This window comes from Ambystoma mexicanum, chromosome 4q, assembly GCF_040938575.1.
Source record: "Ambystoma mexicanum isolate Mex_15411 chromosome 4q, UKY_AmexF1_1, whole genome shotgun sequence".
Taxonomy (NCBI): Eukaryota; Metazoa; Chordata; class Amphibia; order Caudata; family Ambystomatidae; genus Ambystoma; species Ambystoma mexicanum.
In genome coordinates this window covers 1,172,843,159-1,172,869,770 of record NC_090928.1, presented here as the reverse complement: position 1 = coordinate 1,172,869,770, position 26,612 = coordinate 1,172,843,159, and the positions used below count along the sequence as shown (strand labels likewise).

Sequence of the window (26,612 nt, the reverse complement as noted above, 5' to 3'; positions counted from 1 at the left end):
AATACCAATATGCAAAATACTTCCTAAACCACATATCAATCCACTGGCAATCAATACATCCATATATACATTTCTCAACACAAATGTAAAAAAGAAAAAAAGGCCAGCACTAGTGGCGTGTACCTTGATATTTCCTTATTTTGGACTGCAGAATATTTACTAAAATGACCTCTTAAAAGGAGAATTTGTTCTTGGAGTATTGTATATCATCACCTTATAATTTGAATGTGTTTTTTATTAAAACATTATTAATATAGAGAGCTAAATGAGGAAAGGAACGCACATCAATGCTTCACCTTAAAGCGTTATCCTTTCTTAGTGAGCCGGGGGAACTAAATGTATGTAGCACAAATTAAAGGAATTGAGCATCTGCTTTATTTATGATCCCCTCCAGGAACAAACAGAAAAGCAATATATATGATAGGTGGTTTGGGAAACATGTTCTTGACCTGGTCAAAAAATAAATGATCAAGGGAAGGATACATACATCTATATTCCTTTTCTCTAAAGACAGCGTGGCAATCATAGTGGTCATACAGTTGCCTCCGAGGCTGTCCCTCAACACTGAGGTCATCATGGAGTTCCTGTAAGGGATGTGGGCTCGGTTCTTCTCTGCTAGAGCAATGATCACCTGCAATGACAAATATCATTGCTTAAACCATAGAACATTTTATGGGGCACAATGCAGATAGAGAGTACATATATACTGCAAAAATACACGTTTCCTATTCAAAACTGAATACCATTATTATACTCCTGGCATCCCCTCACTATACATCATTTCTAAGAAAGAGAGCCAACTCACTTAAGATTACAAAAGCATACAAGTTACTGACAATGGTATGCATCAACATTTTGAAATTACAGAGGACACCCCACAAAAGTTGAAATCATCGTTTACCAGCCGAACAGCATTATCCAATGTGTGAAATCTTGACACAAATAAATATTTTGCATATTTAAATACTTACCTGCTAAGTTTAGATTTCGTTGAGCTGTTCAGGGGATGGATCTCTCTGGCATGAATTACTTTAACAGTGTTTATACACACCTACTCCAAAAGCTCCTCAGCAAGTGCAACAAGTTCAGAATCATGTTGCTATATTAGTCTTGTCCCAAAAAAGATAGACCACATAATGCCAGTTTTTAAATCACTAATTCTCCTAGCCTTCAGATATTTAGGCCTGACACTGAGGCCATAGATATCCGGTAGACATACGTATCTGATCTAACACTATGCACCATAGATATCCTGTGGACATGTGTATCTGGTCTGACACTGTGCACCATAGATATCCTGTGGACATGCATATCCGGTCTAACACTATGCACCTTAGATATCTTGTGGATATGCATATCTGGTCTAACACTATGCACCATAGATATCCTGTGGACATGTGTATCTGGTCTGACACCATGCACCATAGATATCCTGTGGACATGCATATCTGGTCTAGCACCATGCACCATAGATATCCTGTGGACATGCATTTCCGGTCTAACACTATGCACCTTAGATATCTTGTGGACATGCATATCTGGTCTAACACTATGCACCATAGATATCCAGTGGACTTGTGTATCTGGTCTAACACCATGCACCATAAATATCCTGTAGACATGTGTATCTGATCTAACACTATGCACTATCTCAGCCCTTATGGAAGGATTTCAAAGACAAAGTTCACAGAGCCTGTTTAAACCTGGAAGCTTTACACAGATAAGGACATACTCCTGGACCATCTTAGATCTTTCAATAATGTAAATACTACACTTTCCAGACAACCTGAAACACCAAATCCAACAAACCTGAAAAGGTTTATCTTCATGCAAGCCTTCCCACTCTGAGAAACAGGACTGATAATCACACTTCCTGATGTTAGGAACACTGGTTGTACTGGCCTATGTTAAATTACATCATCAACTATTCTTTACGTTCCTCTTCACCCCATAAGACTCTTGCCAGCAGACATATATGGTGTGGCCAACCCGAAATAAGAATCAGACCAGATGACACGATTCAACCTCTCACTGGCTAAAAGGGGATTCCCTTCCTAATAAACTAAAAACTAAGGTGCTCGTAAAAATGTCAGAATAACCAAAATCAGTCCACCATTGTAACCTGTCCAGCTACCTTGCCCTACCACTAGATAAAAAGAAATAAAACAAAGAAACAGGCTTCCACCCTGGGGATTTGCCAGCACCTCCTAGCTGACTCCCTTGCTTCAAACACTCTTCAACATTAATGTTACTCCCGGGACATGGCTCCTAGCCTGGGATTCACCAGCAGTTCTCACAAAGAACATACAGTTCAAATAAATGTTCTTCGCAGAAAAAAGGTACAAATTAATTCAGTCTTTGTCATTCCATTCACCAAAGATTTAATTGTTTGCATTGAGTGGCTTATTTTCCAAAACTGTCAGTCTGTGGCTCATCTTGATGCCTCGAGCCTTTCCACTCCTGGGCAGTGGGGATGTTACACTTTTCAATACAATATTCTCTTCACTCTCAGTATTATCAAATCATTTGTCTCTTCGGACCCCTCAGCTCGTCTCTCGGATACTTGCAGACTGTCTAACCCCTGGACTTCCCATGTAGGTTTCAGCCAGGTTGTGTGTCCCTCTCTCCTCTCGGAACTTGGCAATCTGTCCCGCTTGACTTTCTGTACTTTTGTCTTGTTCTGTTTTTGCTCAGCTCCTCAGTCCCGTTGTTCCTGGGTTCCTTAACCTGTAAAGGATTCGGGTTTGTATCCCCTCTCCTAGCAATCCACCATCAGTTTCCCTTCTTCTTGCACAGCCCGCACGCCTGGTTCCTCACAGCACTTCCGCCAGGGAGGGTGAGTGATGACTGTTGACAGCGTGTGCCTATGCCTACGGTTTGGCCCTCTCGTAGTAGTGGCATTCTGAGATCCTCGCAGGTACTCGCAGCTCTTTCTCTTCCTCAGTTTCTTGCCACAGGGGCTGAGAAGCTTTCGCCCTGATCGTTTCTGGATGAAGTTCTGTGGGCTATGATTCCACCATGTCCTAATCGTGGTCTCACCTCCAGACTCCCCGCGTTCCGCACTCCAGTGGCAGAGTACACTCTGCCCAGCTTCTCACCTCCCATCCGACCTCATGTCAGGGAATTTCCTCCTCAAAGTAAGGGCTTCGGTATTCTTATAGGAGTATCAGCCCTCATAATGAATGTGCTTCTTATTATTTTAGTCTGAAGGGCGCGATAAGCATGGGTGTTAGGCAAACAGAAAGACTTTATTACTATTACAACTTCGGTGGTGCTCATATAGGCAGAGAGTACAGATTTCATAGGGTTTCTTATTATACCCGGGGAGTCAATCCCAGTGATATCCCGCTTGGCCAAACCCCTAGGAAGAGCTTTGCGGAGTGGGCTCCCCTACCTAGCCTCAATTGGGGAGAAGGGCTAAACTTCACAGATTTGTCACAATATATGCTCAATGTGATTTCGATTATAGCTTTCATGATTAGCTGTGAAGGTTTCCCAACATTTCCTGTGACCACGTCTTTTGGGGTATTCATCCGTTCCCTGCACCCCTTTTTCTTCTAAGTATACAGAAGCAATGTTAAATGGAAATTCCAAACAAAAAGTTATGGAAGGAAAGAAAATTTTAAGTGTTTTTGTGTGCTTTTAGCATGACCAATATTAAAGGGAAGCTCATGTCACAAGAGGACTTTATCAGCCTTGGGTGAAAGCTTTCTTTGCTGGACAAATTTACCATGGAGCTTACAAATGCTCAGAGTTCATTTAGCTGCAGGTCTGAAGTGGGTTTCACTATCTCAGAGTGACTCAAGAGGATCCCACAAGTTAGCCATCTCAAAATAAGAAAATGTTTTAATTGGACCACACCATAGAAGGAAGCTTGATACTTGGCATATGATTAATCCAACAGGTACCTTTGCAAAGTCAGCAGGTTGCAGGTGACATTCCACGACTGTTATGTGACTTTTGGACAGCTTGGTAGGTGAATACGGTGAGTTTGAAAGTCGACAAAATGCTCCATGTTTTGAAATGGCACCACCAAAGGCAAGCTTCAAAACTGGCAAATCGTTGAGACGACATTCTCATTTTAGATTTTTGATTAAGGCTAGAACTGCCAGCTCTCACTGTGTTCTAGGCACAAAGCCTAGAAGCAATGACTCTGGGAGTTATGGAAGTAAAATGGTCTTCCATCCCTCAAACAGAAAGGGCCAATCAACCACAGAAGCCAAATGTTGCTCTTCAAGGCTTCAGAAGCAGAACAATCCCATGAAATTAAAAGGAAGCAAGGACTCCACTATATTAGTAAGTCTTGCAGAGGCTTGGGCAGTTAGATAACTAGGATAGAAACCCACATCCACAACCCTAGTCAGTGGGATTCCAATCCTCTTTTGTGACCAATCAGAATAACACAGATGTTGGGACACCCACTCATTTTTCCTACACCTACAATGAAGTCATGTGCTATGAAAGTTGCCTTATTTTAAATTCAAATCTTAGGTCCCAAGAAGGTAGACACCTGCAATGCATCCTTAAAAAGTGTTGCTCCAATGCAGACGTTTCCGATTGGTACTTGTGATGAATCGAGGGATTCAGTCACTTTCTCCAAGGGGGGGCAAGGCTCTTCCTGTGAGGCTAGGGAGGTGATCCTGCTACAGAACATTCCCCATATGGGTGGCAAAAAGTGGGTCCTCACAGGGAGATATTACCCTCTTGGGGATAACAACTCCCTTTCCTCTAAGGAACTCCAGTCCCATTATCCTCCAGGACTTAATAATCAGTACTTTACAAACCTCTAGACTCCTCCAGTGACAGAGGAAAAGTATCAGTTCAGTATTGTGAATAGTAAGAACCAAGGAGTCATAAAGAATACTTATTTGACAAATACTGAGACGAAGAACCCAAGAGGAGTTATGACGAACGTGTCCCACAAACAAAGGAAGGACTTTCCTGAGAAGCCAGGAAATCCCGAACACCACGTCATAAAAAGGGGAGGGACAGGAAAACAAAGAAGACCCGGGAGATTCAAACCAGATTGAGGAGGCTGGTAAACCTGGGAAGGCACTGTTTCACACGTCGAGGAACAGCTACCAAAGAGGTGCCAGTAGTGCACGGCACACCCGACAGACTCACTGGAAGCCTGTCAAAGTCCCAGCACAGACGTAAAAAGAAGACCAGAGTGGAGAGACGTTGTCGTGCCAGACAGGCGGGATGCTAGGAACAGACTGAAGGAGGTTGGTCTGCCAAAGAAGAACACGAGTAAGGAAGCAAAGCAGGAAGGTGGCGGACTGGAAGGGAAACAGGTGAAGAGCCCTCTATTGATGATAACACAGACACAGAAGCATGACAGAAGATAGCCGGCGAGCTGCTTTGAAGGAACAGAAAGAGGAAAACGAGAACGCCAGCATGGTGACATAGACCCCTTACAGAGCAAGTAACGGGGAGAGCGGGAGACCCAGGGAAGAGGGCGTATATGCAAAAAGGGACTGTTAAAATGGATATCTGAACTCTGACCTGGAGGGGCAGAGGTTCAGAAGGCCAGCCTAGTTTCTTGGATAAGGGTAATCTCTGGACAAGCCAGACCAATCAGGGTAGCTTTGGCAGGCAGTCAAGACTAGGTCTCAGGAGGGGTGAGGGTGACTGAAGGACCTCAATGAGCACACAAAGCAAGGACACTTACAAATTACTCCAGACAGGTGTTCTATCAAAAATATAGACACATTTATTACAAGGCCTTTGTAACAGACCATACCAAAAGAATCACAGTAACACTAAGTAAACCACACAACACTATCAACAGAATGTATATACAAGACCAATGGGGTCCAAAGGGTTAAATGCATGAAATATGTCAACAACCTAGAGGGGAAGGAAACAGGCAGTGCAGGTAGTCATTAGGCCCCGTTCAACATCGACAATACACCTAACTAAGAGGCAGTCCAAGCCCTAAGAAGAGATGAGCCTTGTGCTCAATAGTACATGCAAAGCAAGCGCACACAGTTGTTCCAATGGGCAAAATAGGGTCTCTTCAGGGGTCTCTAGCAGCTAGGGAAGGTGGATGAGGTGATGCAGAACAGGTTCCCACTATTCAAGAAGGACCTCCACTTGAAGGCAGAGGCAGTTTGAGAGTTTGGGATGGAGTGGCTATTTCGCAATAGAAGTGGAAAGGAGAGGGGCCCCCAGGGGCCACTTGTGCATAAAATGGGCCCTTGCACTAGGGGCCACCGGTTTCGGTATGGAGTACTTACCGGTCCCCGACACAAGCGGACCCAAACTTCGCCAGTTCAGTCCACTTCGCTTGCAGGTTATAATGCGGCAAAAAGGACGTCTCGGCACTTTTCAGTTCCTGAGATACAGCGATGGTTACCAAACGGGACAGTGGCGATTTCTCCACTCTGGGTGGATGAATCGACCCAGTTTCACTGCAGTAGGCTTCAGGGGCAAGAGGGTCCCAAATGCAGCAGACTTGCAAAAGACGTTGCTGCGGCAGGGCAACATGGTAACCCTGTTTACTCCGGTCCTGGCGCACTCGTCTCACTTCAGACCTGGGAATGCCAAGTGCACGAAATTTGGTGTGAGGTTGCCGGGGACAGAGAGCTAGCAGTATACCAGGTTTTGAGGGCCTCTCTCGAAACGGTGGTGGTGACAGAGCAAAGCAACTGGGTAAGCTGGTCAGCCCACTGGTTGGCCCAGGGACACTTCCGAGAGAGCTAATTTGCAGGGTTTGATGAAGATGCCGAGAATAGGTGGTCCCACTATTCAAATGGGTCAAAGGATCTTCGCAGACCTTCTAGGTTGACCAGATGCAGAGGGGTCCCACGGGACGACAGCGGGCTCAGGGTGCCAAATCTGACAGCGGGTCACCAGGGGTTCCTCGACTCAGCTACGTATTTGCAGGATACTTGGATCCTATCCTCTGTTCAGTGAGAACTCAGGAGACCGACATGGTAAGGGTGTTTTTGGACTCCTCTTATCCAAAGTTCCCTTCGCGCCAAAATGGAGAGGACCCAATGGGAGATCTGCTCACAAACACACACTCCATACGTGGACCAATCACAGACCACGGTGGTCCCAGTCATTCATGGCACTCCAGACTCCCTGGCACCCAGGGTGTGTATTGGAACCAGACGTTCCAACCCACATCCTGGAGGCACACACACACGGCATGCAGAAGCCCACGAAAGCATTGGGTTTCACGGGAAAGTGCATGACCAAATAAGGACTGACCCGGGTTGACTTGACCTGCCGAAGGTGAAGGGGCAAGATGGCCAAAGGACAGGACAAAGAACCTTGTGGCATGGCCATTTTGGAGCCAGGCCACTTATTTGTGCCAAATGCGGTTAACACGGTTAACATGGCAGGAAAGAGTTAAAAATGATGCGAAAAGATAGCTGCCACCAGTCCTGTCCATGACACATCTGCACAGTTTATAAAAAGTCCAGCAAGAGTATCTAGGGCATTTGGAAATGACTATAGAGCCAAGTGTGCTGTATGGTAACATACATTGCACACTAGTTACATGTTACATAAAAGTTGCAACACGGGAGAAGGACTAAGGGAAACTAAGTCTCCCAGTACTGACCGTCTTAAGGCAATGTCAGTTTCCCCATAAAATGCAAGCAAAAGCCCAGAGGAGTGCAGCTGAAGGCTATGCTTCTCTGGCAAAGTCAGTCAATGGTGTCTAAACAGCAGCACAAAGTTTGGGGGTTGACACATGGAGGGCAAATTACATACAATTATGAAATCTTTCCTAACAGGGACCGAGATTTCAGAAGTCATAAGCAAACCAAATAAAATGATTGGAGACAATCCCCTTGTTCCAGTGAGAAGTATAACCAAAAGGGGGAGAATCACTCAAATATTACTCATACTCATCCCAGTGAGCGCTGCAAATAAATAAAGTGTGAGCATCATACAAGAACCCATCATACTCGTCCCAGTGAATGGCGAGACAACCAGAAGAGTGAGACATTCTTAGGGACTCATCAAACTCGCGCCAGTGAATGGGAAAATCCTAAGAGGAACAAGAGTCAAATAGAGACTTTACCTGTATATTTCAGCAAGGAGATAACCAACCACACCAAGGAGGATTGGTGCAACAATGTGTGTGAATAATAAAACAGATACTCAGAGTTTCAGGCTATTATGAGAGGAGGTCAAGAAAGGAGTTTGAAAAATCTAAGGAGACAGAACACAAGGGCCTGGGGAAGCCTCTTGAAAAGAACTGAGAAGTGTATTGCAAGGAATAGCAAAAGACTATGTAAGAATCTCATATTGCCGAGAAGCATTCCAGGAGAAGGGAGGTCAAGGGGAAAAATGGTACGATCCCTTTCCCAGATTCCTGTCCAAACCATGCCCAATGATGTCACGACCTAAGCAACCACCGCGGGATGAGATCCGCCCTCTGACTGCTGCCCCAGATGTCAAGATCCACGTGGCCACGCCCCGCACCCACAGGCCAGCTGCACACAATCCAAAGCACGTGGTGGGGCACCAAGTGGAGCTGAGACCGACCATATGGATCAACACGACTAAACGTCACCCATCCATATCGCCATCATTAGAGATGACATGACGACATAGCCTCGACGGACAAGAAAACGTGCTGCCAAGCACCTGGATCAGACCCACACCAACCCACATGAAGAACATACTCAGTGCTAGGACTTAGAGGACTGCAAACTCCAACAGACGAACAAGTTACTTCTTACCTTGTAACGTTCTTTCGACGGGATGTTCCTCCAACGTATTCCTTATCTTAGATATCTCCTTCCAGCTCTGCTGGCCTCGGAACATTTTTCTTTAGAGGGCGCTGCGCGTCGACGTCCTCCGAGTCGATGTCCCTCGACAGCCGCCGTATCGACGTCGACGTCATCCTGCCTATAAAGGCCGCACGCAGCGTCCGTTGCTCAGGTCCGTTTTGTAGCCCACAGTATTTCTGTCTGGACTAGACTAATCACCCTGAAGGAGCGTAAGCTGCAACAACAAGGGAAGTAGAACTGCGGGGATGGATGGGAGGGTCGATAAGGAATACGTCAGAGGAACATCCCGTCGAAAGAACGTTACAAGGTAAGAAGTAACTTGTTCTTCGAAGGGATTGTGTCCTCCGACGTATTCCTTATCTTAGATAGGCTCCCATAGCAGTATTCTATTATTGGAGGAGGGAGTACTGACTTCACGCTGTCTTCTATTGATGAATAGAGTGCAGTACAGCCCTTCCAAACCTAGTCTCTTGACTGGAGGAGGAATCCAAGTTGTAAAATCGTGTAAAGGTATGGACAGACGACCATGTAGCGGCCGCACAGATGTCTTTAACCGGCACACCTCTTTTGAGGGCTGATGAAGCTGCAATACCTCTGGTCGAATGAGCCCTAAGGTTTTGAGGGGGCTCTTTCCCTGCCAGTGTATAACATTCCAAAATGGCTAGAATGATCCATCTGGAAATGGTCTGCTTAGTTATTGGTAACCCCAGCTTGTGACGTGTGTAACCTACAAACAGCTGGTCTGCCTGTCTTATCCTGGCTAGTCTACTGATGTAAAAACTTAAAGCCCTTCTAGGGTCCAGCCTGTGTAACCTCTCTTCCTCTTTCCCTGGATGAGGAGGAGGATAGAAAGATGGTAGGGTAATCTTCTGAGTGATATGGAATTCAGAAACCACCTCTGGGAGGAAATTAGGCTTCACTTGCAGGACTACTTTATCTTTGTGAAAGATTGTATGAGGGGGTTTACAAGAAAGAGCTTGTAATTCGCTCACCCTTTTAGCAGTTGTAAGTGCTATTAATAAAACAGTTTTAAGGGTAAGGAATCTTAACGAACAAGAATGGAGTGGTTCGAAAGGTGTGCCCATCAGGAAAGTTAGGACTAAGTTTAAATCCCATAGGGGAACTTGGAATGGTCTTGGGGGATAAAAATTGGTTAACCCCTTTAGAAACTGTATTACCAAGGGTAACTTGAAATAGGATGGTTCTTCCGCAGTGCACTTAAAGATGGATAGCGCTGCGAGATAGCCCTTAATGGTGCCAACTTGAAGGCCTGAATTCGCCAAATAGAGTAGGAAGGTCAAAACCATTGGTGTACCACATGAAAAGGGGTCGATATTCTGTTCTCTATACCAGCTGCAAAATCTGTTCCAACGGCAGCGGTATAAAGACTTTGTTGCTGGCCACCTTGCCGAAAGCAACACCTCCATAACATCATCAGGGAGGTCCCAATCCTTGTACCACAGCCTTTCAGAAGCCAAGCGTGAAGGTTGAGGGTTTTGATGTCTGGATGGAGAACCTGACCTCCCTTCTGTGAGAGTAGGTTCTCTCTGAGTGGAAGTCGAATTGGAGGGCAGATGGACAAGTCTAGAAGGTCCGGGTACCACGTTCTCCTGGCCCAATCCGGGGCAATTAGGATCATGGTTCTCCGGAATCTTCTCAACCTCCTGATCATTTGAGGAATGACAGGGACCGGTGGGAACGCGTACAGAAGCGGAAACTCCCAGTCCACTATGAACGCGTCTCCCAGAGCTCCTCTCGGGGGAAATTCCCTTGAGCAGAACAGATCGCATTTCCTGTTGATGCTGGTGGCGAACAGATCCACCTGAGGGGTTTCCCAAAGGGCGAAGATCTCTTGAAGGACTTCCTGAGCTAGTTCCCACTCGTGGGAGACTGTACTCTGCCTGCTCAGAGCGTCCGCCGTCAAGTTCTTCTCTCCGGCTTGGTGAACTGCCGATAGAGAGATTCCTTCTTGGATTGCCCAAAACCAGAGCTGCATCACCTCTCTGCACAGGGGTAGTGATCCGACGCCTCCTCTTTTGTTGAGGTAATGCATGGCCACCGTGTTGTCCGTCATTATCAGGAAATGTTTCCCTTGTACAGCTGGCAGGAACGCCTTCAGCACAAGTCTGATGGCTCTCAGCTCTAACAGGTTGATATGTAGTCTGGACTCCGATGGAGACCAACGACCGCTGATGGTCAAGTCGTTGGCGTGGGCTCCCCACCCCATGAGTGAGGCATCCGTGACTACTGTTATCTCCGGCCAGGGTTGCCAAAACTGTTCTCCTTTCAGAATGTTCTCCTGACAGGCCCACCACTGAAGGTCTCAAGCCACCCTGTCGGGAACCTGACGAAGATCTGTCATTCTCCCTGAGAATTGTGACCACTGAGTCCTCAGTGTCCACTGGAGGGATCTCATTCTCAGGCGAGCCTCTGGCACTAGGAAAATGCAGGATGCCATGAGGCCTAGCAACCTCAAAAAGTCGAAGGCTGGGAGACGTTGGGCATCTTGGAACGTGGTAACCATCTGTAGAATATCTTGAGCCCTCACCTCTGGTGGCGAGGCTTTTCCCAGGGAACTGTCCAGGATCGCTCCTATGAACTGGAGTCTCTGCGATGGTATCATTTGTGACTTCTTTAAATTGAGGGAGAAGCCCAGTCTGTGAAGGGAGTGGCAAATGTGATTTAGCTGGATCTGAGCTTGTTCCAAAGATACAGCCCTGATCAACCAATCGTCCAGGTAGGGGTAGACGTGAATCCCTTCCCTCCTTAGACTTGCCGCCACTACCAACATTAACTTGGTGAAGACCCTCGGGGCGGAGGTCAGCCCAAATGGCAGCACTCGAAATTGATAATGAGAGTTGCCAATTGAGAACCTCAGGTATTTCCTGTGTTTGAGATGGATAGGCACGCACATGGAAATAAGCGTCCTGAAGGTCCAGAGATACCAACCAGTCCTGGAACTGAAGGGCCTGAAGGATCTGAGAAAGAGTGACCATCTTGAATTTGTCTTTCCTGAGGATTTTGTTCAATTCTCGCAAGTCCAAGATGGGTCTCAGTCCTCCGTCTTTCTTTGGAATGAGAAAGTAAGGGGAGTACCAGCCCTTGTTCCTCTCCGCTACAGGTACCGGTTCTATGGCACCTTTCTCTAGCAGGTCCAAAATTTCCTGCAAGAGGAGCGGATCTGGAGCTTTGTGAGAGCTCATCCCCGGTGGATGACTCTGAGGTATGCGTAGGAAAGGCAGGCAGTAACCTTGGGCAACTGTTTCCAATGCCCAAGCATCTGACGTGATAGCCTGCCATTCCGCCAGATGTTGAGTCAACCTGCCTCCTACAGGTGTCCTGTGAGGGAAGTCCTCAGAGTGGTTTTGGGGCAGCTGATGCAGATGCCGATGGTAAAGAGGCACCTGCTGTTGCTGTGGCTTTTGAATATCTACCCCGTCCACCCCGGGTAGTTCTTCTTTGTCCCCTTTGAGCCGATCGTCCTCTACCTCTTCCGAATGCGGAGTAGAAGCGAAAGGACTTGCCCCTCGCAGAGGTTCCTGTGGGACGAAAAGGTGTCTGACGGATTGCAGCGCCTAGGGATTTTGCTGCTGCTTTTGAAGTTTGCAGTTTCTCTAAACTGTCATCCGCCTTTTTCCCGAAAAAAGAAGAGCCATCGAATGGCATGTACAAGAGCCTGGCTTGCACATCTGGGGCAAAACCAGACTTTCTCAACCAAGCGAATCTCCTGGTTGTTGTACTTGCCGCCATTGCTCTGCTGATACTGTCAGCCGAATCAATGCCCGTCTGGAGGGATTCGCACATAGCGTCTTTACCGTCCTGTATGATATTCAGGAATGCCTCCCTTTCTTCTCCCTCCGGGATGCAGTCAGCCGCTGTAGAAGCACACTCCCAAAGTGTATGGCTGAATCTAGCAAGGGTGCAAGTAGCATTAACCGATTTTAACGCCATGCTACATGCCGAAAAAACTTTCTTTGCCATAGCATCATATTTTTTATCGTCCCTGTCCTGTGGGACGGTAGGGTAAGCAGTCTTGACATCAGTAGAAGATGCTGCCTGTACCACCAGACTTTCTGGGGATGGATGTTTTGACAAAAACTCTGGGTCTGCAGAAGATACCCTGTATTTTGTAGACAGTTTTTTATTTACTGCCGGGACGACATCTGGGGTTTCCCAGTTCGTCATAATCTTCCTCTGAAGAGCTTTATGAAAGGGCACTAAAGGATCCTCCTGTGGGCCTTTGTCAAGTATATCCGTGAGGTCATCTTGTTGGAAAGACTGTGAAGGTGCAGACCACCCCATAAACTCTGTGATCCTGGCCATTAAGGCTCTATAGGGGGTTTCAGCATGCTCCCCCGGGTCTGGCCTAGCAAACTCCACCTCAGGGGAAGTGTCTAACCCACTTGCCTCATGTAAGGAATCATGAAGATCCTTTAACCTGCGTTCTTCAGAGCATAACTCCTCTCTAACTGGGGTTGCAGGTCCCTGCAACTCAAATGTGTCTTCCTGTTCAGACAATTCTGCTCGAGGAAGTCGACAATCTCGACGCCATCGAGGACCTGGGGATAGCCACTTGGTGTGTCGTAACCGTGACTTTTCTTGGCGTCGATGCCGGTGTCGAAGATGGCATCGAGTCGACAGACCCGTGTGTCGAAGGTCCCTTCGACAACGGCGTCGAAGACACCGACCTCGGCGTCGACGGAGCCTTCGTCGACGGCGTCGACGGAACCTTCGAAGAAGGTTTTGAGGTCATAGCTATACTCGAGGGTTCGTGACGCGCTCGAAAAGCTTCCTTCGCCGGGTACTGCGACTCGCGGCGTTTTTGACCTTCGGGTCTTTCGACCAGAGCATCGCTCTCAGCAGTCTTCGAGGGGGTCGAGGCCGCTTTCTCGAAGACGCACATCATATTTTTGCGGAATTCCACCCATTCAGCCCGGGAACTATGTTTCGTGGGGCAAGGGATTCTCTTTGGAGAAACAGAGGAAGAGGAAGACGGAGAAGGGGATCTTCGACGTCTCCTCTTCGAGTGCTTCGATCTCGAGGAGTGATGGGACCCACTCCGAGACCTGGAGCGCGAATGGTGACGAGGAGACGAATGTCTCGACTTCGTCGATGAAGAAGAAGCTTTAAAAGTCTTACCTTTCTCCAGCTTCCCCCTACGCTCCTTCAGGGCCTTAGATGTCATGGACATACAGTCCTCGCACTCCGAACAATGGTGTTCAGCTCCCAAACACCACAGACAAACTCTGTGAGGGTCAGTCAGCGAAATCTTTTTCCCACAATCTCGGCATTTTTTGAAGCCGGACCGAGGAGTTGTCGGTTCCGACGAAGAAGCTATCGAGTATGGATCGAATAACTCGAGGTAAATAGGATTAACCTGACAAAACTGAGCAACGGTATTCCGAGGCACTGAGTAAGCGCGGAAAAACGGAACTGAGCAACGGACGCTGCGCGCGGCCTTTATAGGCAGGATGACGTCGACGTCGATACGGCGGCTGTTGAGGGATATCGACTCGGAGGACGTCGACGCGCAGGGCCCTCTAGAGAAAAATTTTCCGAGGCCAGCAGAGCTGGAAGGAGATATCCAAGATAAGGAATACGTCAGAGGACACAATCCCTTCGAAATGCATCGTTGTTATTTTTCACATATGCCAACCACCGCACCGTAGAAACGCAAGACGCCAGAAGAGCTTGTGCACACGCTTGCAGACGCTTCATGCTACCAACACCCTGAAGATGACACCCTGTAAATGGACTAATGTATAATGATCGAATTTTCACCTTGCGACCCTCGCCTTATGGACTGTGTGCCGCCACCCATGACTAGGCCACGGTAGGCCGCACACCAGAGTCCTCAGGCCCGTAGCAGCTCATCTGGAGCTAGAAGGCGCTGAGCATGCAGAATAAGACCCTGATGGGAGCCCCACAGCCAAGGCCGCGAAGTTGCAATCAATATGGGAAAGGAACACCCAACAGCCAGTAGTAAGACCTGTCCATTGTCCGCCACTGACACATAGTCACACATTGTTGCCAGCATCAGGTACATTGCAAGTTGGGAAGAACGATGGTCCCAGGCTTGGGGGCTCGCGGATCAACCAATCAGAACACGAGGGGCTAACCACTGACAACACCATAATTCACCCAATCACTAACTTTCTTCATGTAACAGTTTTCATGTAACCATTCTTAGGGACGACCCAAGCGTACCACCTGACCTCTTCCAATAATGTTCCCTTCTATGCTGATATATACTGACCCTACCACTCGGGGGAACCAACCTGGGGTAGCGTTAGGTGTGGGGGGCAAGGTTTCCCAGGTAACAAACATTACGCTGTCACCCAGGTAGAAAAAGGGCCTACAAGCCGATCTAGAATGAGACGTTCCTTGGGTACCTACGCTCCGAGAACCTGTCCCTGTCTGGTTTATGCAATAAACAGCAGTAAATCTTTGCTCTTGTGTGTGCCTCATACTCCTTTGGGACATGGGAGGAGTTGGGGCCTCCCCAACCCCAGAGGTCCTGTTAATGACTCCAATCAAGCATTCCCACTAAGTCAGTGCCTTGTCTGGGATTGCTCAAGGGAAGCCCTTATTTATACATTTTTATGACAAGTTATAATCTGGATGATGAACCCTTGTATAACGCCCCTCTCTTAGAATCCCCCTGACCACACTGAGTCAAGAAGTAGGTTTGTTTTTCAAATTAAAAAGGTTTATTTGAAAAATTAAACAATAGATATATATCACACTTTATAATAAATTAATATTTGCTATCACACTTATGAGTATAATGTCGATCAACAATGGATAATGTTATACTAGCACACTTATTTTTATTACTTAGGAGTTGGTACGGAAAGAACAAGGTAGCTGGGAATGCTTTATGGTTTCAAGGAGATGCAAAGATGAATAAAAGGCAGTACAGAAATAAACTTGATATGATTTCAGCAAAAGATAATATGATCACTTTTTCTCTGACAATTCACTCCCCCCCTATGCAATGTAAGGAGATGGAAGTAACACACACAGTCTTCAGGAATACAATCACAGTACAATACGAATTCAGTTCCCCCCTAGCAAGCTTATAGCACCAGGGATGATTTTGAAACACAGGCGAAAGACTTTCAGGTGATTTGCAAGGGAGTGAAATATGCTAAAATTGATTAATTCCCTCTAGAGGTACAGGGTAAGTGAGAGATACTTTAAATCAGTTCAGGTGCACACTAACAATGATTAATGAGGGATTAGCAGGTTGAAAACGGATTTCAGGAATGGAAGCAAAGGACAGATCTTTCTACACGTGGTTGAAATGAAGCAAATGTCAAATCGCGGCACTTTTTCCGAGTGCGTCGAGCGCAATTACGGAGGCGCTATAAGGAGTAGCAAGTCGGTTTAGAGCTTGTTGGAAAGCTGGGAATCTTAGCTTCCAAATTAAAGTTAACAAACGGTTCAAGAGATACGGACGATTTTATGAAGGTAGTTTTTCAGAAATTAAATAATGATTCAAAATGGCAAATGACACTTTTACAGGTTTAAAATTGGAGAAGGAACACACGATTCTATGATGCAGTTTTGGACAGGTTAAATGTTTTGCATCAGATTATTTTAAGCTAAGAGATGGGTTCTGCACAGTTCTAGCTGGGTACTCACACTATAAAATTGAAAGGAATGGCCTTGTCACGGATCTGGTCAACAAGTTTAGCTGCAGTTCTCTCTGCTCGGCGGGTCAATCAGGCACCGGTTCTGTTCACAGCGGTCTGGTCTGGGTCTCTGGTTCTGCTGGTCTGGATCAAGTAGATTCTGGATACCGCACTGCTTTCTGGGCACTGGTTCTGTTGTGGATACACGGGACTCTTAGCAAGTAGCAAACCGCACAGCCCGGCAGTTGAATAGTTTGCAAAAGATTTTGAGGCCTGCTGAAGAGTTCAGCTCTTTGGAGTTTTTGTTCTGGAGTTAGTCTGGATCTCTGGAGTTCTGGCTTCTGGATTTCTCCGTCAGCGTGCTGCGCAGGAATTCAGTGAAGGTTGGAAAATGAATGTCCCTGTCTGGCTTCCAGTGGCTCTTTTTATGTCTTTTGAAAATGGGTGTGGATGCTAACTTTCTATGCCCAACCCACTCGTGATCTGATAGGTCAAGGATTCTCTGTGACCTGATTTGAGAAGGGATGGTGTGTCAGAGTGAGTCAGTCTTACAGTCTATTGAAGAAACACCCCTTTGCTTTTGCTTTAGAAAATCATTTTCATAACTAAATATATTTCCCAGATACCCAAGTGGTTGACATTACATGTACATATTACAGATTACTTATGGTACATTCTGGCCCAACTCTGATGTTTCTAAGAGCTTGCATTCAAAAATGACAACTTATTTTCGTTTTTGGTAGCTTTTGCAACATTGGATTTTCATCAAATCTTTACACAGACCTGTACCCTCTTCCTGAGCATATTAATCTAAGTTATCATGTCTCTAGCATAAATACAGCGTTTGCAGCATTCATAATTCCCGGGGTTTTGCCTCAGAACATCACAGAGCGACCAGCCTAGTCTTGAACTGGGAGTGAATGTGTCATTTTAAAGATCCCAAAGTTGTACATTTCTGTCATCTGGTTACAATTAGTTATCAGTATTCTTATAAAACATATATTTGCCTTCACTTCACTTCAGTGTTTGGATCCACCCCCAGAAGCTTGGTGAGTCAGAGATGTATTTATTTATTTATTTATTTATATTTATATAGCGCGCAAGCAGCCCAGGGGCATTGAGGCGCTGTTACTTGCAATAACTTAGTTACATGGTACAGGCATGATAGCGATTGTTGACACATTATGAATACTACAAGACATCATACTGTTGTTACAGATATTGCATTTGGTCGTATATTACAACATATATGATAAGTATTCGTGCTGATGTGTCGGGACTTATGTGAAGAGAACACATGTCTGGCTTCTCCCAGAGCAGTGTGTTGACAGTAAACACCTACAATCCGCATACCCTATTCAATGGAAAGAGTCTATTCTTGTTGACTGGGGTCAGCACACCAGGGGGCCACTCTGCATTTGGTTAGCATGACCATGTGATCTCCTGGGCTGTTGCTGGTAAGGGCTGGTGTGAATGCTTCCCATGGACAGAGGCCCTTTGAACTGTTTTAATTGAATCAGACTGCCTCCTGGGAACAAACCTTTGAAGTCCCAGCTAGCTCAGGATGCTGTTTAGCTTCTGCAATACAGGTCCCCAGTCAGAGTTTAGACCGCTAGCGCCGGTTTGTGTCCAATGCCGGTACTGCACCCATTTTTGGGATCTGTCTTGAATTAATTCCATCTCAAAAAGGGGATTTTACTTGATAGTATATGATCCTTGCTTAACATTGTTTTGATGGGAATCCTTACAGTAGAGTGGTGATGTGGAACACCCCACAAGAAGGTTGAATCTTTAGAGTGGTCTTGTGAGCCATGATTTTAGCAAATTTTTGACAGCAAGAAAATGAATTCCCAACAGCTCTGGGTTGCTTTTGGCAATCAGCATTGCCATTCCCGATGGTTTCAGGCTACTGTGTGTGTAGCCCAATGGTGGTTTTAGGCAGTGCCCTCCTGTGCTCACAAACATAGGCAAAAATGGGTGGCAGCCTATTCTTCATGTTTCCCTGTGCACTTTCTGGGGAGTTCTGACCATCATGATGTTTTCAATGCCAGTAATGCACAGTTTTGTGGTAGGGCTTGGATGCATGGGTAAAAACATCCCACAGTCCGCGAACGGCCCTGCCGATCCCTGGGAAATTACCCCGACAGAGTATCTCTCCTGGCACTTTGTTTGTAGCAATAATGGTAGCATCAGTTAGACTAGATACAGACAGGGGACAGACTTTTCATTTGGACTTGCATCGGGACGATGAGAACCCTTGTTTAGTTGTGTTAGGTAGTTAAACCCGTAGAATAGGGAAAGTTGGGCATTTTTCTTTATTATTTTGACATAAAAGCTTTGAAAATGGCAACTCCTTCTCACCTACCAACACATAATTGAAAGGGAAAGTTGTCACTTCTATCTCGGTTGTTCGTCAGCCCTTTCAATGGTCAGATACCAAGCTTTGTTGTAACACTTGGCATCCAGATTAAAGGCTGTTCCTGCTCTGTGATGGTACACTACAAAGGCAACCATCCCCTTTCATCACTATTCTCTTCTGATATAAATACAGACTCCCAGTAAGACGCCAAAGCATAGCCATCATGGAGGGGAGGGAACAATAAGAACTGCGACTTATTTAGTTCCCGGGCACCTTTCAAAATACTGCCATAAGAGCTCCGCACTTGAACGAAGTGTGTGAAAGGCATGATGGGTTGGCAGAGTTCCCAAATGCAATTTAGTAAACGGTAGCATCGATCTTAAAAAGGAAAGTCCACCTCCGAGGTCATGAAGCAGATACCAGCTTCCATGCCTGAGCCAGTTATTGCAATGGTTGGGACCGCACCAACCTAAAAAAAAGCATGCAAATGCTGATGCCATGCCACTCCCAACAAGAGAGATCAAACATGATTAGGTTTTCTTGCCAGCTAAAAGGGTTCCTGCAACACCAAAAGGCTATTTCTGAGGAATGCCTAGGATACGTGTAGCCTTATACAGGTGATGTTAATCAGACTAAATGTGTATTAGAACCGATTGGCTTAAAATAGGGTTTGCCAAGTTTATAATATACAGGCTTGCTTTCAATTCTGATCTAGAAAATGCTATTCCATTTAAATTCGGAGCTTAAAAAGAAAAAGTTTTAAATGTGCCCCAAATAGCATCCCATCATGAATATAAGACCTCGAGAGATAATTATCCAAGCACACCAGCAGGTGCACTTCATTCTACATTGTTATTGGTGGCATTGAAACTCACAGGGGGGGGGGAAGGGAGGCCACCAGGGGGAGGGCAGGCAATGGCTGCCTGATTGTGCTGCTCCCGCCGTAGCTGGGCCGTAGCAGGGGATTGAGCCCCCCCGAACCCTTCCCAGGTGGACAAAGCAGGACGGAGGGGCGCGAGGAACCTCCCGGGCACCCAACGAGCGAAGGAGCGACGCTCGGGGCCCCCGGGACCAGCAAGAACAAGACCCGCAGTGTCAGGCGGGGACGAGGCCGCTCCAGGCCTCGGCGACCGCGGCGCCGAAGAAGCGTGGAAGAGCCCCAGAGAAGCCGCGCACACACGGAGGGGGCACCCTCCTCCCCCGCCTTTCCCGACGGATCCCTCGACTCGATCGAGCACTTGGTCCCGCAGTCGGGGACCGGGACGGATCGCTGGGAGGACCCGTGCTGGTGACCCCTCTGGAGAGGTGTAGGAACCCCAGAACATCGGGGGCCGCCCCCAGCAGGACAGCCCCACGCCAGGTGAAGAGCCCAGACGAGGTTCCGCCGGGCGGCCGCACGCCGTGGAGAAGGAGGGCCCGGAGCGGGAAGATCCACCCGGGTCAGGCAAGTGTGGTGCTCCCCCCGGGCTGAGCTCGGGGCCCCGCCGCCCCCACGGGGAGAGTCTTGGCAGCTACGCACGGAGCGAGGCCCCGCCAGACCTTGGTGGGGCGTGTGCCCGCCCGGTGACGACATCGTTTCCCCCCCACACTTGGGGACGAAGGTGTGGTGATTTGAGGGGGGGAGCCCACGTATCCTGTGGCCCATAAAGACCAGCGGCAGCCTAAGCGGACTGCGAACCCTTCGGCCAGGGTGTGTGGCCCCCGCCTGGAGACGGTGGGGCGTGTGCCCGCCCGGTGAAAACCCCCTGCAGCAGCACACGACGGTAAGGGAGGGGCGCGCTTCGCCTGGGGGACCACTCACCATCTTGCCCCCGATCGGAGAGCCCCAGGGGGGTAACCACTGGCGAACCCAGGGGGGGAAGCCCGATGGACTGGCGGCAAACCCTACAGGAATTCCGCTTTCAGGATATGGCGTCCAGCAAGAGAAGCCCAAGCCCCCCCAAGGGACTTGCACAGTCGGAGACCCCAGGCCCCCCCACGTCCGCCATGGAAAGAGGCTTCGCCTCCATATTACAGGAGATCAGGGACATGCGATCTGACATTGCCCAGAAATTCAAAAAAATAGATCAAAGAGTGGACAAGGTCGAAGACAGATTGTTGCAGGTTGAGGCCAACCAGACATCATCGACGTCCCTAGAGATGAATCTAGGACTGAGGATAGCGGCCATGGAGAAAAGGGAGGAGGAAAGGTCCAGGCAGATGGACGACTTCGAGAATAGGGAAAGGAGGAACAATCTCAGAATTTTTGGGGTACCGGAACAGGACGGGGAAACGGAGGGAGACATTACCCGCGCGGTGAGAGACATCATCACCCTCCTCTTTGCCGAAGAAATGACCACGGAACCCACGTTCGATAGAGTGCACAGGGCTGAGGGGACAGCGGGGGGTCCCCGTTCTATCTTGGTCCGGTTCCACTATTACTCCGAAAAAACAAAGGTGTTGGAGGAAGCCAGGAAGGCTCAGGAGATCACCTACAACAACGCCCAGATTTCAATCTACCAAGATCTCTCAGCCAACACCCTGGCCAAACACAGGATGTGTCACCCACTAACACTCCTGCTGAAAGAAAAGGGGGTCCGCTACCGCTGGGGCTACCCCTTCTCCTTGACCTTTGAGTACATGGGCCAGCGGTCGACCCTGACCACGGAAGATGACATACGAGTAGCCATCCAGGACTACATTGCGGACTCGGATCCCAGGAGGGCCCCGACGGGGCTGGGGAGGGAGACCCCGGGGAGCCCGGGCCTGTCGAAGGATAGGAGACGTAAAACTGGGGCAAGGAAATATAGGAAAATGAATACCCCATCGCCAGTCAAGGAGGGGGAGCGGAACGATCCCGAGGATTGAGACCTGGGGTAACCCACCGAGTCATTTGGGATACACAGAAAAGCCAGCGGACTCACCATTAACAGCGTCCCTACGAACTGCAAGTATGGGGGAGCCATGAGGGGGACGGCACAACTAGGAGGGAGGGGGGGCTCAGAGAAACACGCTTTCCACAGAATGCCCGGCTACGGCGGGTAAACTGGTGGTTCGGCCAGTAGCCAGGGATGGCAGAACTATTTGGCCGGACGCCGGGGGAGGGGGGACACGAAGTTGGGGTTGTTCAGTTACGGTTTAGGGAAGGGGGGCAGTTGGGGTTTTGTTCTTGGCCCACCCGGAGGGAAGGGGAGGGGGGAGTAGGGGGACGAAAAGTCGAACCAAGGGAGCACGCCAGGAAGAGCATGTCGAGTACGTTGACAGAGAGAGGAAGTCCTAGATTATGGCTGACAGTCTAACCCCCCCTGGGTGTGGGCTCCCTAAATGTACGGGGCTTAAACACCCCCACAAAGAGATCCCTGGTCTGCAGGGAATTTAGAAGGGCCAACCTCGACTTTCTCTTTGTGCAAGAGACTGCGGGGTATTGGCCGCGGGGTAACGAGCCCAAAATGCGGGGAGGAGGAATAGGGGAGGTCTTCAGTGCTTCCCATAAAGGCAAAAAGAGAGGGGTTGCCATCTTAGTATCGAGGAATACAGGCTTCGAGAACGAGGCCATGTTGAAAGACCCAGAGGGCCGCTACCTGATGTTACAGGGGTCCCTTCATGGGGCCCCGCTCACCCTAGCTGTAATCTACGCCCCAAATGAAGGCCAAACCCTATTTTGGGAAAAGGTAGGGGACAAACTCAAGCACTTTGTTCATGGTTCGGTGGTGGTGGGGGGGGACTTCAACATGGCCCTGGACCCAACCCGGGACAGAAAACGCACAGGCCCGCTGCCCTCCAGGGCATCAGACGAGACCATGGCGCGTAACCTCCAAGGGGTTAATCTAGACTTGGGACTGATGGACACGATCCGATCCCCAGAACGAACACCCCCCCCTTCACATATTACTCAGCCACCCACGCATCGTTCTCCAGGATAGATTATATCTTGGTGGACGAGATCCTGCACCCATTTACCTCAGGCCACAGGGTTGACCCCATTCCCTGGTCCGACCACGACCTGGTCCGAATCACGATAGCAAGGGGAGGATTGAGCGAATGCAGGGGGAGGTGGAAGTGCAACGACTCCCTGTTAAAGGACGAGGTTCTAGCCCAGGAAGTTCTTGAGGCCATCACAGATTTCTTTAACCTTAACGATAATGGGGAGGTAGGTGTACATACCCTATGGGATGCCTTTAAGGCCACTCTACGAGGAGTCCTGATTAAAATGGCAGCCCAGAAAAAGAGGGAGAGGGAGGCCCAGGAAAGACTACTGAGGGAGAAAATAGCCCAACTCCAACCGGGGGGGGGGGCTCCCCACGGTCCCCTTGGACCGAGGCCAGGTGGCCGCCCTGGAGGACTCTAGACTCCAGCTGAGGGACCTCCTCCTCCACCAGACAGAGAGAAGCCTTCAATTGGTCAAACAAAAGTATTATGAAAAAGGGGACAGGGCGGACAGGATTTTGGCTTGGAAGCTGAAGGAGGTACAGAGAAGCAGATTAGTGAAAGCAGTAAGGGGCGGGGGGGGAGATAGGTTACGACACAACCCACATTGGGGAGGCCTTCCGCCAATACTATGAGAAGTTATACTCGTCCGAATTTAACAGGAGGGAGGCGGAGATTAAGGGGTTCTTGAACTCAATACAGATCCCGGCCCTGACAAGGGAGATGGCGGAGGGCCCGGTGACGGAGGAGGAGGTGGAGGGTGTGATCAGAATGATGAAAGGGGGTACTTCCCCCGGCGAGGACGGCTACTCGGTCTATTTTTACAAGAGGTTTTGCTCAACCCTATCCCCCTACTTGGTTAGGGTATTCAATACAGTGCTGGAAGGGGGACCCCTCCCGGACTCCATGATGGAGGCAATAATAGTGGTGCACCCCAAGGACGGTAGGGACCCCTCGGAGTGCTCCTCATACCGCCCAATTTCTTTGCTGAACACCGATGTAAAGATCCTGGCCAAGGTGATCGGGGGGCGATTGGAGGGGATCCTTCCAAAGCTGGTCCACGGAGACCAGGTGGGGTTCATTAGGGGGAGACAGGGCTCTGACAATATCCGAAAAACCATAAACTTGTTCCACTACGCCCAGGTGTGGGACCTAGACGCGTGCGTCTTGTCGCTCGACTCAGAAAAGGCATTTGACAGGGTGGAGTGGAGATTCATGGAACTCACCCTCCAGAAAATGGGTTTCGGGTTACACATCATGGGTTGGGTGGCGGCACTATATAGGGCTCCAAAGGCCAGGGTTCAGGTGAATGGCAGGCTGTCGGAGCCTTTCCCCCTCTCACGGGGAACGCGGCAGGGTTGCCCGCTCTCCCCCCTCATCTATGTCCTCACCATGGAACCCCTGGCCATAGCGGTCAGAGCACACCCAGACATCAAGGGGATCCAGAGAGGCTAAGTAGAATTTAAACTCTCTCTGTTCGCCGATGACATCCTGGCCTACCTGGCGGACCCGGGATCCTCGCTCCCCCCCCTCATGTCCCTGATGGCTGCATATGGTCGCCTCTCGGGGCACAAGATCAATGCCTCTAAATCAGTCCTGCTCCCCATGAGAACGAGGGACCCGACCCTGGACCCCCTGACCAGCCTGGGAGGGATAAAAGTGGGGAAGGCTTCCATCCGATACCTGGGAGTCCTTCTCACCCGGGACCTCTCCAGCCTCGCCCCAGCAAACTATGACCCCGTAATGGCAAGGGTCACTGCGGATCTGCAGAGATGGGGGTCAATGATATTGTCCTGGTATGGCCGTATGACGGCTGTGAAGATGAACATACTCCCGCGCTTACTATATCTCTTCATGGCCCTCCCAACCAGTGTTCCCGACCAAACCTTCAGGGTCCTTCAGAATGCGGTGCGTGAGTTCATATGGCAGGGCAGGACCCTGAGGACAGCAAGAGCGATCCTGACCCTTCCGAGGGAGGAGGGAGGGTTCGGGCTGCCGGACTTCCAACTCTACTTTCGCGCTGCCCAGTTGCGCGTACTTCTCGAACACATGAAGGAGGGGATGGGTACATACTGGACGTACTTGGAGGACATGGACGCCCACCCACTCAAGGTCAGGGACCTCCTGTGGGCCCCAAGCAAATTCATCCCAAATAGACTAAAATCACACCCAACGTTGGGAGTCCTCTGGGCGATCTGGCGGGAAAGCCCCCAGACGGCGCATCTAACGTCATGGCCGTCACCGATGTCATCGCTCTGGGGTCACCCCCTCAGACTGGGAAGCAGGGGGTTCCGCAACGCTCAATCCTGGTCCGACTCGGGGATGGAATGGGCGGGGCAAATGTTCAAGGAGGGGTAATTCCGCCCCTATGAGGAAATGAGAGATGCCCTGGGGGCAGGGGACCCTCTCTATTTTCGAATATCTCCGCCTGAAGGGGATTTTGTGCGACCAATCCTGGGGGCAGAATTTGAAAAGACAGTTGACCCCCTTCGAAAAACTCGTGGACACAGCGACCTCCAGGAAGGGGGCGGTATCAGGGATGTATAGAATATTGAACACTGTCAACCTGGGGGAGAGGAGGAGGTTCCGTACCTTCTGGAACGATTTGGCGGGGGAGGAGATCTCTGAGGACGCCTGGGCAAGGATATTTAAGATAGCTTTCCATGGGAACTTATTCACAGCGGACATGGAACACAATTTCAAGATCTTGCAGGGGTGGCACAGGGACCCTGCGAAGTTGGCGAAAATGTTCACGGGAGTGTCCCCCGCATGTCCAAGGGGGTGTGATCAGGTTGGTACAAGAGGTCACATGTGGTGGCACTGCCCGAAAGTCCAGATATATTGGGCAGAGCTACGGGGCTGGATCGCTGAAATCACTGAGGAACTGCTCCCCCAGAACCCCCTAACAATGTTGCTGGGCCTCCCCCCAGAGGACACAGACATATCCAGATACCCAAGGATGTGGGAAACCATGTTGAGGGCGGGGAGGGTGGCCCTGGCACAAAAATGGAAGAGCCCGGAGACCCCATCGAAGGAGGTCTGGTTGAAAAAGGTCAAGAACATGTTTCTGATGGACAAACTCACGGCAATGATGAATAACAAGTTGGGCACTTTCCAAGCGAACTGGTTCGGGGTACAGCAGACCTGGGGATGGGACGTTCATTGACCCACGAGGAGGAAAGAAGGAGGGATCGGGCGCCCACGGCCCGGGGTATGGTGGACGATGTACAGCCACAAACGTAGTCAACGTACAACTCTTTTTTTTTTCTCGTGCTCCGGACAAATAAAACTTCTACAGCGTCTCCCCAAACAAGGTGACCCATCTGGGTCAAAGTTCCAGGTGGGGGAGGGTCTGTTCCGGGAGGGAGAGGAGAGGGGGAGAGGGTTGTTGGGCCAGCTACTTGTAGATCTTTTTGAATTTGCCTTGAGGCCTTTTGTTGTATTATAAAAAATGCTAATAAAACAAAGTTTAAAAAAAAAGAAACTCACAGGAAAAGTCCAATCTGGCTTAGATGTGCACCCTATAACCACGGACGCTAGCCAGGTTACTACTCAGTTCCGTAATAAATCTTTCTTCTATTTTTAATTCAGTGGATGGGCTTACTTTTCAGACTTTACTACAGTTCAAGATCTTGGATCCAAGGGATGTCTGACACCTCCATCAGTAATTGGCTGCTTTCTTCTCTGTGTTTCTTCCGTCACTCTGTCCACAAGACTCCAGGAGATGTCTGACTCTACTTCAGTCTCCCCGATGCTTTCCTCAGTTATAGAAGGAAGGCATGGACATCCATGCTAATCCAAGATTTCCATGCCTTTTACTACTCCTGCCTCTCCACTCGCATCAAAGTTGTATGCGGGCAGAAATCATGTGTTTACCCGCGCGTTAAGCAAGTGCTGTTAATAAGTGCTGTTGTGGCTCTTGGCTCATCCTGCTGCTCGTGCTGAAAGGATCGTCCT

General features: G+C 49.0%; 1 protein-coding gene across 1 annotated transcript in view; it reads right to left on the bottom strand.

Annotated features, from left to right (window-relative positions):
* The window catches only part of KIF6 (kinesin family member 6), a 2,002,255-nt gene that overhangs the window by 1,478,789 nt on the left and 496,854 nt on the right, over positions 1 to 26,612 (bottom strand). The window contains exon 8 of the mRNA XM_069608751.1: positions 488 to 631. Within this exon, the coding sequence (XP_069464852.1) occupies positions 488 to 631 (144 nt within the window). The remainder of the gene's footprint in view (positions 1 to 487; positions 632 to 26,612) is intronic.